Source organism: Struthio camelus, chromosome 3 (assembly GCF_040807025.1).
Source record: "Struthio camelus isolate bStrCam1 chromosome 3, bStrCam1.hap1, whole genome shotgun sequence".
NCBI classification, from domain to species: domain Eukaryota; kingdom Metazoa; phylum Chordata; class Aves; order Struthioniformes; family Struthionidae; genus Struthio; species Struthio camelus.
Window position 1 is genome coordinate 139572267 of NC_090944.1, and position 12243 is coordinate 139584509.

Here is a 12243-nt window from a genome sequence, read left to right on the forward strand (position 1 = left end):
GTCCTTAACTGTAACTCTTCTTTAATGTGTGATGTTTGTGTCTGTTTACAACCTGTTCTCTTCTGTCCCGTGGGCTCCCGGGGCAGGGTGGGGGGGGGATTTCCAGGAATTCTGGGGGCTGGGACAATGCAAGGTAAGGGCAGGCTCCGCCTGTAGTGCAGCGGAAACATCTGTGACGGGATCTGAGGAACTCGAGCAATGATGCTACGTTGCCTCACCCCCAGACTCTGGCTTCTGATGGCTGTGTTATAAACGTGCACGCGCTGCATGTGCAGCTAGACGCTTCTCCACAAAGAATCGTAGATAAACAACCTTTTAGCCCTTAGTGTTTGAAATGCTTGAGTAGAAAGTCAAATCAAACCTCAGCATGCATCTTGAGCTGTAGCAAACCATTTTTTTTTTAAAGCTCAGAAGAACAGACGAACTAGACAACTGCAGAAGGGGAGAACTGAGACACTTTACAAAAGGTGAAAATCTGCCTGTGAGATAGGTAGGAGAAAGTACATATCCACGATCTTGGAGACTGCATTTTCAAAAAAGACCAAAGTGAACATAAACGTGAGGTGAAGCAGTGTGAGTGTATTGAATCTTAACATAAAGCAAGGAAGTTGTGTGAGGTGAAAAGGGGAGGAGGGGAATAACACTTTCAGGGATAAACGTGGTTTGTGACTCCTTGTGATTGTATAGCAGTTGAAGTTCTCTAATTCTGTCGTCACTTCCTAGTCAAAAGTTGCCAAGGGAAGATTATGATTAGTAGTATAGTTTTCTGATACTAGCTGGTTGGATTGCTTTCATAAAAAGTTGCTTCACTGCCACTTGTTCAACAGCGAGAGGTAGCGAACGTTTGCTTTGCTTGTTTAATGTTAGGTTACTCATAGATTACTTGGGCTAGCATCAGAAAGAATTAACTTTTTTTTTAATAGGGGGTAAGATTTTTATCACAGAGGACATACTGAGAAAGCACTGTTGAGATTTATGTTGCTAGTTTGTGGGCCTGTTTGTACAGGAGTCAGTTGCTCTGGTACTGCTGTTAAGCAACTTTACACAGTAGTTTCCAAGAAAACCTGTAGTAGCTGATGTGGAAGGAAGAGAGGAAACCCAGAAGAGGGAAAGAAAATAAAGCCAAGTCTTAAGGTTCGTGACACTTCATCCTGTGCAGAAGTAAACAGAACTCCAGGGAAAAGTAGAAGTGGAGCATAAACGTCAAGGTGAATTTGTGGTAATGATGGCATCCTTCTTGCCGCACAGCGTAAGGATACCGGGAATACTCTGTCCTGCGTTCAGCTCTGAAAAGCTCAAACTACCTTGTCATCTCTTTAGAGAAGCTAATTTGATGAGTGTTGGGGAGCCAGTTTAGGTGAGAAGCTGGGAATGTGATATGAGTAGGATACTTCTATCTAAACAAATCAAAATACTGCCAGTCACTTTTGAGTTAGTGTTGCTGCTTATTTGGGAAGTTATCAATACGCTTAAACTGGAAGGTGCAAAAAGAAAATGTGATATTGTGATATTATGAGTAAAGGCAACTGCTGGCCAGCATTGACTTTATCTCCTCAGATCCAGAGTTCAAAAACCCTTATGTTGAAATTGAAGACGTTCTACAGATGGAAGGTGTCCAAATAATTCTAGTTGATTCTTTCTTTTTTGATATTATGTTGCAGGAACTTGCTAAAGACCTGGTACACAATACAGGGCAAGGATGCTTTGTTTTAAGGGAATATACCTTGGTATTAAAGCTTCTTGTTTTTTGTCTTCTAGCCCCTTGTAGTGCCTCATAGAATTCATTCAACAAGTAGAAATGTGAGAGAAGAAAAAACACGTTCTGAAATAAACTGTAAGCATATGTATATTAAGTGTTCTCAGTTCAGTTATTGATGTTCACCTGTAACTTCCCCTGGGGTTGCTGGGTATCTGGCATATATAGAAACATTTTTATTGATACGGAACAAAATAAAAACACATGCAGTTTCATCTACAGAGATAGGCTCCAAATAACTTTGTAGAATAAATATTAGCGTAAAATACTTGAATTTCAGTCTTTTTATGTTCACACTCCAACAAATCTCAGTATTGCCTCATCTTAATTGAGGAGGGTATAACCTGAACTCTCCAGAGAGCCGATCGATGCAGCTTCACGCCACAGTGGATATTCAGAGCGATGCCAGATTCTGCTGAATAGCACACTGTTACAGTGCTGCTTAATAGATCTACTGTATTTAGGTATCTGAACATGAAAAAGTATTGCAATTAAATTAAATCTTGGACTGATCAGTCAAAAAACAAAGATTCCTGTAGAGCTGAAATGAAAATCTGCACCATTTTATAGATGTTGCAGGGGCAGCTTTTTCATCCTTTGTTAATTTAGTATCTTTTTGTCATTTTTACTCTCAAATTGAAACAAGTCCCACTGAAATTGGGAAAGGAGGAGGTTGATCACTGGCTGTTAAAACCAGACTCCGTCCCCTAAAATGCAGTTATTCCTTTGCTTGAATTAAACCAGAGTAATGCTTGAAGCCTTTTTCTTAAGCTGAAATTGAGAGGAGGAGTATTAAGAGTGTCTACCAAAGACCTGTCCTACAAAGTGTGATTAGCGCTCCCGTTCAAAGATCATTAGTGCTAGTGAGTCTCCTGGAAGAACAGATCCAAGAGTGAATTCCCACAGCGGATGTGTTCTCCTATAAATTACAGCTATATTACCCCATTAAAGAGGGCACTCCCCTGTCCTATTCTCTAAATCCTTTTCCTGGCCCATCTAACGAGAAAATGGGGCACGTGATGACAGTGCTGTCTTTGTGACAGACAAGGAGCAATTTCTGTGCCTCTTACTTTCCAGTGAGCACAAGTTGTGCACGCGTCAGAAGTCTTTATCGGTGGGGATAAGATACGCTGGTTCATGTGAATTATTTCTTTTTGTTAACTTTTGGAGCTAAATTCTTTCTCATCTCAGTCCAACTTGAATTCTTGTTTTTCTTTTTTTCCCCTCTCTAGTTGGTCAAGTAAAATTTGATCCACCCTTGCGGAAGGAGACAGAGCCGCATCACGAATTTGTGAGTAACAAGTAGCATGGGCTATGCTTTGCATATTAATCCCTGCAAATATTCGTAGAGGAGGGGAAATCTAAGATGCGTGGCATACTTTCTTAGCACCACTAAATTTATTAGCAATTTCCCTTGTAAGTGGTAACGTATTGGCCCTAAATCATTTGGTGCCACTATGCTATATGCAGCAAGACCCCTTATTTGTGGGTTCTGTCAGGTGTGATGTATGTGGTAAGCAACAACCCTTTGTCTTGTGGGTTTCCTCTATCCTTTATACCTCATTGCCAAGTATATCATTCCCCTTAGTTACAGAATTATTTGTTTAATTATAGAATTACCGTGCTTACTCAAGTCTTGCTCTCCCTCATGCTCTCATTGACAGTGATTGATACCAGAAACAATCATAAAATTGGGAGGCTGGGAAGAGTTATGATGCCCTAAAGACAGAGATCTTTATGCTGCTATTACTTTTCCACACAAATAAATTTTCTGCGGCCCCCGCTTTGAGCCTTTAAAACACACCTGAGCCGTACTGAGTCTGGCAGTTGGCATGTTCTGTAAAGGTGTATTGCCAGTGTTTCGTTGTTTTCTTCCCACTGATCTGTCACAGTACAAGGGGAATGAGAACGCAAGCAGTGGGGGAAAAGGTGTCTGTGCTGTGTCATACACGCTGTTGCTGTAACTTCCTCTCTTCCGTGGAGACTGTTGCTTTCCACATTTGTGCACGTGGGCAGTTCCTTCTCATTCCTGATGAAAGACACTCCTTTGCTTCCTTACTGCAGGCTTCTGTAGTCTGCTTATCTAAGGCAAGTGTTAAGGTGAAAAGGCTGGCTTCTTACCAGGGGGAGGGACGCCAGCTCTGCTCCTGGAGCTGGTTTCGGGAAAGGCGTGTGCCTAGGAATGGGCTTCCTCTCCTGTAGTCTACAAAACCCCACGCGCGTGGGGTTTCTGACGCAGATCTCCTTGTATGGCTCTGTAGCGTACTTAAGGTCTCCTTCACAGTGCCCTGTCCTCTGGTAGCGTGCCAAGCAGCTCTGGGTGAATGAGGTTGTATGTAATCTCACTCTTCCTCAGCAACTGGCTGGACAGGTAGTCTGCAGTTTCTGGTGTCTGTTCAAGACAGGAGACTTGCTCAGTGATTTCAGATATGCTCTATAGCCCTTGACTCAACAGCTTAATAGCATCGTTTAGGGGTCCTGATTGTAAATATGTTCGCTGAACATGATAGTAAAAGGTGAGTGTTTCTACCACCAACTTGCCTGTTAGCTCAAAATAATTCTTTGGAGTGATTCCAAGTTATCAGGACTTTGCTTCCCTGCTGCGTTAGAGCCCAAAGAAAAGGATTGGTAACATCGTGTAGTTCAATATCATGCTTTTGTTCTCTAAGAAAATTGTAATTCCAACAAGATCTTAATGGAGAAGCTGGAATTTTAAAAACGCTTTTCCAGTTAGCGCTCCAGGTATTCATTTTGATTGTATCCATCCCTCACTATACAAACAGTTCCCAAGCGGGACAGCCTCGTGGGACAGAGAGGCATTCTTGTTGCACCCTTTCGACCTGTGTTGCTAAGCTGAGGGGAGAGGTTTCTCTGCAAGGGTCAAAACACAACTTTGGAAAGCACTTCGTTGGCAAGCGTGTTTGGAGAGGGGTTGAACTTTTTTCCCACATTGTGTATCGACAGTCAGGACCTTTGTGCTTTGGAATCTCCGAAGCTCTCGCTGCTGCAAGAGGGGACTCGACCTATTCAGATTAATTTTGCAGATAAGGAAGTCATTTTTTTCTTTTTTCTTTTTTTTTTTTTAAATTGTGAATTCCTATTGGAGTTTGCATCCTTCCAACCTGTCCAAAGAACTTGCTGTATCACCCTATCCTAAGAAAGATCTGTAACTACTTGTGTGGGTCTTTCTGAAGAGGGAAATCAACTGCCCCGCTGCCCGTGTAAGAATGAAGCATGCAGACCGAATTTGGCCTTTCAAGATAAAAATTCCCCTATTTTAGGACACTTTGTATGCTTTTCATCTTTAGAAGATGAATATTTTATTTCCGATGACTTGGCAGGAGTTTGTTGCGCTAGTATAATTATTTGAGTTTATTTTCAGTGTAGGCACGAATGGAAAAGAATGCCTTTTTATGAAACAATCAGCAGTTTGACCGTCACAGAATTACTGTGACGTACATAAAAATGCTGCTGCAAGCAAGATAGATAGTTCCAATAAGCAAAGGCAACTGCTTACATCAAATATTTGTATCTACATTAGCTGTTTTTGTAATATACTGCTAGCTGTAGATGGTGAATTAGAAGAGTTGCGCTGATTCTCGCAACTGCTGTCAGCCAAGAGGGAAGCTTAACTAAAATTTTGTAAGTGAGAGTGGTGGATCTAGAGACCAGAGAAAAAAACATATTCTATCATTAGATCTGGAACTTGTGGACAATTTAAATTGGCATGTCAAACGCTTGCGAGAGGCCTATTCAGAGAAGGGATGCTCTAGTGAAGAGCCTCGGCAGAAAACAGACTAAGAAGTTTGTAACAATCTACACGCTCTGGGAGAAAGAAATTATTTTAAATGGAGACGGGAGCGAGGAACGACTATCTCTTGCTCCACCAAAAACAGTGCGGATCCCTTTATACAAAAGCAGTTCTTCCGACCCTTCTGCTCTTATCTTACTAAGGCATGCTTAAACTTTATGCTAATTTGCTTGAGGGTATGAGTGCACAAGCCAAAGGACTGGACCGCTGTAGCGTAGTGAGTTATTGGTGGTGGTATGTCACCCGTTATCACGGTTCAGCTGAGGAGCAATAATTCATTATTTTGGTGTCATGTGATCGTGCGTGGCGATGTGACCATACCCTTAGCCGTGTTTTGCAACACCTCCTCTCACCCCCAGAACTGGTTTTTAACGTGCTTTAAGTCTCAACTAACAACTCTTTTTCTTAGCAAGAAAATTTCCCTTTATGTGTACTTGCCTTTCAGTCACAATGTAAATAACTTCAGTTTCTTGATCTCTATCTAATGAACAGCCTGACAGTAGCGATTTTTTGGACAATTCGGAAGAAATATACTACACTGCAAGATCTAACCTGGTATTTTTCATCTTATGCCTTTCTTTGTCAATGTTGGTTTTGTCTTTATTTTCCTTCTTCAAAGCCCGTGTTTTGTCCTGTTGTTGTACCAGTGTGTTCATCTGCGTAAGAGCCGTTCAGTGTAAGGATTAGTCTACCCGTACGTTTCTGTAACGTAGGAAAGAATTCCTAGTATGTTAGTATTGAAAATATTTAGCCCACATCCATGTCTAGTTGAATCACTTTTATTGAGGGGGGCTCAGTCTTACGTGCTCATTCAAATTTATTTAACTGCCTTGCAATGCATAGTTTCTTAACTTTGGGGGAGCTTGATTAGAAATAGAAATATTTCTGTTTGGTAGTTCCATTAAGTAGTCCCATGAAAAGCTATAAAATTATATAAATTTAAGTCTCAGAGTTCTCCCAACAATTATGTTACAGAATGAATATAGACTTAATACAAATAATAGAAAGAATAGTCAAAAAGGTGGGGTCGTAAGTGCTTTCAATGGCCTTTGGCATCATTTGTACTCTGATACATTTTTCCAAAATTTCTCTTGCTGCACTTCTAAAAAAAAAAAAAAAAAAAAAAAATTTAGTTGTTAGCATTGCAGCCTATAAATTACTGTAGAAAGTGAGCTTTCTTTTTTTGTTTGCTCTTCGGGCGCTATGTAGCTAGAAAAGTAATGTTTTTGAATATTTGACATCTTCTCATACTGTGGGAAACATGAAAAAATTGACAAACATCCTGTACTAGATGAAGTGCATTGTTTAATAATGTTCTTTGATTTGGGAGCTGTATAATTTAAGTCCACAGGGGAGGAGGGGGGAATGAAAAGCTGTGTGCTGGGGATTTCTTGTTTTATTTTTTTTTGAATGGCTTTTTGTTTGTTTGTTTCCCCCCCCCCCCAATCAGTTGGCTTGGTGTGACTTGAATCTGTCAGTACCATAATTGCTGAGAGCTTAGGCTATGTCTTTTCAGTCTTGGAAGTAAGTTCGCGTAGGTCTGCTTGGCATACAGACATTTCACAAGTTGTTTTGAGGTCAGTAGCTTAAGTTTCTGTATATAGAGGGAAGAGCTCCATCCCGTGCAATTGCTCTGTTTTGGGATTTTGTTTTTTTGGTTTTTTTCCCCCCTCCAGTTTCTGGTGCTTTCTTGTTTTATGTTTGTTTTTTTCAGGTCGCTTTCAGCATTTTTGCCAGTCCCGTTAGCCTGCTATCTGTGGGCCTTAGAGAGGAGCGAGAACGTGCCTCCTAACTGGACCTTCCCTTTCCCGTCTCTTTTGCCCCGTGCTGTTTACTGTTCTCTCAGTAACGACTGATAAAGAAGGGAATTGATATTGTCACGGTTATGAGAGGGTTTTTAAAGCAGGTTAAAGTAGGTTAACAGCTCTTTCTGCGTGTCTCCCTGCGTTCTTCACAACTCCTCGTGCTCACTGTGAATCAAGGAGGGGAATTCTGCTTTGGCGATAGCGCTTCGCTCATCTGGGAGATTCTCCCAGCAAGACCTTATCCTTCCAGAAATTAGGAAAAATATTTAGTAGTTGGTTCATTCTTACATTTTGGACCAGGACATGCTAATCAGAGCTTTGCTTGCTCTCCCTCCCTCCGCTCTCCCCTCCTGCTCTGATGATGTCGGCTTCTGATATGTTCAGTGGGTAGTGCTCACTATGTGGCTTCTTCAAGTCTCGTTAAGTGGAGAAGATTAGATGTTTCATGAGCATAACATGTCACCCACTCCACCTGGGCCCTACCCCATGCTATTCCAGTTTCACGAAATACCTCCTGAGGGACAACTCTTTTGCAGAGCTGTGTGTCTCCAAGATCCTACATAAAATGATGAGAAATCGAGACCCGTCTGAGGCGTCATGGGTTAGAAAAGGGAACGTGGTCCAGGTTGGGAGCGAATAGAGGGGTTATGTCTGTCGCCTAGCACTCTGCACAGCTGAATGGATCATACGACAGCTTTTTGCAGTCACCATACACGTTACCTTTTTAAAAAATCGACGCTTGCATTTTGGTTGCGTTTTAAAAGGCATTGGGGAAGGCGTGACAAGCTCCCCCACCCTTTCTTCTTTTTCTTCCTCCTTTCCCTATGCTCCTGACACAGCCACCAGGAGCTGCCAAAAGAATGGGGAAACTCAGTGCACTTCTTGTTCGCGGGGCAGTCAGGGAGCAAGTAGTACCGTAGTCTCAAGTATGTAACATCCTGGGGGGAAAAGGATCCCCCATTCACCACAGCGTCTCAAAGATGGTAGAGAGTGGTCCTGCAATGATATCAGCCAGCTTCTTCAGCACCTTGGATGCATCCCACGTGGTCCTGGTCTGCATCAGGGTGACAGATTGGTAACGCTGTAGCCAGTTGCGTGGGAGGTGTTGCTTGTTGTTTTTGTTTTTGCAACTGGGGGAAAAATTAAATGTTCCCGCATTCAGACAAGATTATTGAGTACCCAGTGAAAAGTATTGAATCCCCACTTTTTTAGAAAGGGGGGCAGAGGAGTTAGGCTGGACCTTCACGGATCGAATTCAAGTTCTGCTTAAGATTGTTTTCAATTGTTCTATGAGTTTAGCATTTGTTTTGGACTTCAGCAAATAATTCAATAAGAGGTTTACGGTTACCACTCGGTCTGCACTGTTATATTTGCCAAATGCACTTACACGTTTGGTCCCGCTTAAATGCTTTGGTCGTGTCTCTTTTTGTGGCTCATAAACATGTTCTGGATTTCATCATTTGTCATGAAGTCTTTGGCAACAGTTTGTTTTAAGAATGCAGTGTTTCAAAGTAACTGTTACATGTTAATTGATTATTTGTGGCAGAGAAATTGAAGTACCAGTAGGAAAATGTTAAATAAGGAGGAGTGACTGAGACAGATAATGAAGAACTTGCCCTGGAGGACTTTTTGTTTGCTTTATTCAGGTCATTGGGGTGTGGGGTTTTTTGCTGTGTTTTTCCCTTCCTTGTAAGTTTTGGGTATATTTCTGCCTTGGCCAAAATAAGTGAGAAAATGAGATTTCCAGTTTTGTTGTTGGGAAGCAATTTTAAAAAGGCTCTGTACCGTTGCTTGCTGCATCGAGGCCTTGCCGTAGGTAGTTAGAAAGTGATGTTCCTCTCCGCTACACGGCTGTGAAATAATACTGTTTGTGCCAAGTGGACTTTCATAACCCGAACGCGGACAGAATTGTGCAGGTGTACAAACGAGGGAAGAAGGGGAACCGTGGCTGCGCAGCAGTAACGCACATCGTTCCTCCCTGGTGATTGACTGCAGATTTACTTGGTCATGTTAACAAAATAGGATTTCCTATTTCCGATGAGGTTAAACTATTGGCACTATGCAAAGAAATTCAAGAATGCGAAGTTTTATGAAATAAGGGCATTAGAAGTATGGCGTATGCATTAAGTAATTTTAGGCTCTTGTTCAGAAAAGCATCCTCCTCTATGGAGGAAAATGATAGGAATTGCTTAATCGTTTGTTTTACTGAGACAGAGATGTGTCTGTACCTTCCTATTTGATATATGTTAATAGTCCAAAGGTGATTTGCAGTCTTCAGAATCCGGAATTACTTCCCCAGCAGTTGGTGGGGTTAAAGTCTTCGTTTTGTCACTCCAAATAATCTTGTTTATCGCTAGATTAAAGTTTGAGGAATAGCAAATGCAGGCAGTAACTGAATTACCGGTTCACTGTATACCGTCAGATTTGTTTTTTGAAGGATTGTGAACGTGTAACAACGGATTTCCAGTGCAACTCAGCCCTAGGCAGTAAATCCCTTAATCAGGAAAGCAAGACTATCAAAGTTAAAGTAACAATCACTTCTTTGTGAAATATTGTAGAAAATGATTATAACTTTTTGGAATTCAAAATGCGGAAGGGATTGTAGATTGGCTCAGTCTCAGGGAATTTGTTTGATAGCATGGCCGTATCCCCAAATTTGTCTTCTCTTTGGGAAGTCTCAGTATTTCTTCAGTCACTGGTTAATTTGATGCCCATCTGGATTTCTCAGAAAGGTGCGAATGGCCTTTCTGCAAGACTTCTTCACATAACAGTATCCAGAACGGCGAGAAGAATCAGTACTTGTTGCCTGTAGTATCATTTTTAAGTTACCATGCTCTTTGCTCACAGTGATGACTCTTACACAGATCTAGCAGCTCAGGAAGAGGTCACAGGTAGCTGGAGCTCGACTGCAGAGTAGTTCGGGACTGCATCTTTGGTTTAGTATCAAGCTCGTTGGCGCTCTTCTCACGGCTGCCGGTCGCGGACCTCGGGGTTCTGCTGGAAGATAATCTGTGCGGTCACTTGGATTTAGTGTTGTCTGAGCTAAAAAGAATCTCAGCCAACTACTGCTAATCGACATCGTGCGTACGTTACATGAAAACGTTCATGGAGATTAGTACTGTTGCTGGGATGCTTTAAGGATGCAAGAGAGGTAACAGCTTTTATTAAACAGACAGCTGCATCATTTAATAGTTAATGCTAATCTGTTCTTCCCAGCGGGAATGCATACCTGATAAGACTTCAGTTTTGTTGAAATACATTTATATTTGACTTCAAAATGAGTTTACTGGTGGTTCTGATAAAGTATAACAGCTCTCTGGAGGCTTGCAGAATGCATGCAGTGCTTACCTCTGTTTGTATATCGAGTAGGTAGCGTGGAGGTTTATGAAATAATAATTGCTGGATACATTTAGAATTGAGGGTACAAGAAAAAATATGTTGCACTTTTGAAAGGCGCTCTTGCTCTCAGCGTTTATCTGTCAAGAGTGCAAAGAATGAATTTCCCCAGCAACAAATCACATCCACGTTGAGGGTGAAAGCAGGAATACTTAAAAGGCTTGCAAGAACGCTAACAAGCTGGTTAAGGGCAGGAGGAGAAAAATATGCATATCCTATTATAATCACAGTCTAATAAATGCTAGTAGACAGCACAACAGTAAACCGAATAAATACAAAGGCTCTGTCCCTTTAAAGCATTTAAATGTAAGCGACTCTGGCAGATGTCTTTTCTCATAAAGAGAGTGCCTGTAAGTCTTGTAAGGTCTGGTGACAGATGACGGCTTTTTGTTTTATGGAGGTTTGCTTATTTTCTCTTTTTAATATTCCTGTCATTGCTGTACAGTATATATAGCCACGCATTGCACATTGTGCAAATTAAAATGGACGGACGTTTTGGCTCTGCCCAGCGTAAGACTTTTATTTCTCCCTTGTGTTTAATCTGATTTTGGAACTTGCAGGCAAAGCGTTTGTCACTTAAGGTGAAAATCTCGATTTCACTGTAGCGCTCTGGGGTTGTGTTTTCCAACCGCCTCACAGTCCTTTGTCCTTATACGTGGACTCCCACAGCCTGTTTCACCTCCTTGTTTGGAGGTCTAGTGACATCTTATGTTTCCAGTCGTGTTATTTTCCAGTCTAAAGCCTGCATGACAAAAATACTGTGCTCACGTCTGACTTCAGTGGAAGTTTCTGAGATTGTTAGAAGTAATGTGAGCATTCGCGGTAGAGAAGGTTTAAATCTGTGTAGCTTTGTGTTGGATAGGAGAACGTGAACCGATGGTCCTCACGACCAGCAAAAATGGAATTGGGTGGAGAAGGGGGATGGTGGGAGTAATGACAGACTGAAAATGAGGAGGGCTTAGGACGGCTTTTCTTGCGGGAAGGAGACTCCCACAATATTTCACTTGTCTTGGGAAAAATATGAAAGGTCATTTGAAGCGATCAAATGCTACTGAGATGTGGTAGAAGCACCCACATGGAAACTATTACCTGCCTTTACAGAGCAAGCTTGAGGGTGCAGTAAACAAAACCTGGCAGTACTTTCTGAGTAGAAAACAATATAATATAGCTTTCTCTTAAAGCGATTGCCCTTCAACTGCATGCTGAGGTGGCTTGTGTTTTGTCAGCTTGGAGCGCAGGCAAGTCTAGCGTGAGACCTTCCCCTGGTGTTTACAAATGCCCTTTGGGAGATCAAGCCTATGAGCTGTCACCGTTACCTAATCCAAGCTTATTGCTCTCTTAGCTCGGGTAGCTGGGTATCTTTTCTTTGAGGGCGGCATGTTTTTGATTTAGGCTGCAGCTAAAAGAAGCCTTCTACAGAAGTTGTTAAGAGACCTTTAAAACGTTACCTAGAGCTTCACTTATCTCTAGCTTAA

At 41.8% G+C, this 12243-nt stretch overlaps 1 protein-coding gene across 13 annotated transcripts in view; it reads left to right on the plus strand.

Annotated features, from left to right (window-relative positions):
* The window catches only part of MAP4K3 (mitogen-activated protein kinase kinase kinase kinase 3), an 82017-nt gene that overhangs the window by 34150 nt on the left and 35624 nt on the right, over positions 1-12243 (plus strand). For 7 of the 13 annotated variants that reach the window (XR_011140560.1, XM_068940496.1, XM_068940498.1 and 4 more), the window contains exons 13-14: positions 1759-1834; positions 2989-3047. Coding sequence is in view for 11 of the 13 variants with exons in the window: in XM_068940496.1 (XP_068796597.1) it covers positions 1759-1834; positions 2989-3047 (135 nt within the window). In the remaining 2 variants the exon portion in view is untranslated. Of the gene's footprint in view, positions 1-1758; positions 1835-2988; positions 3048-6059; positions 6123-12243 lie in introns of all 13 variants that reach the window. The other 6 variants (XR_011140559.1, XM_068940491.1, XM_068940492.1 and 3 more) reach the window with 1 other exon arrangement.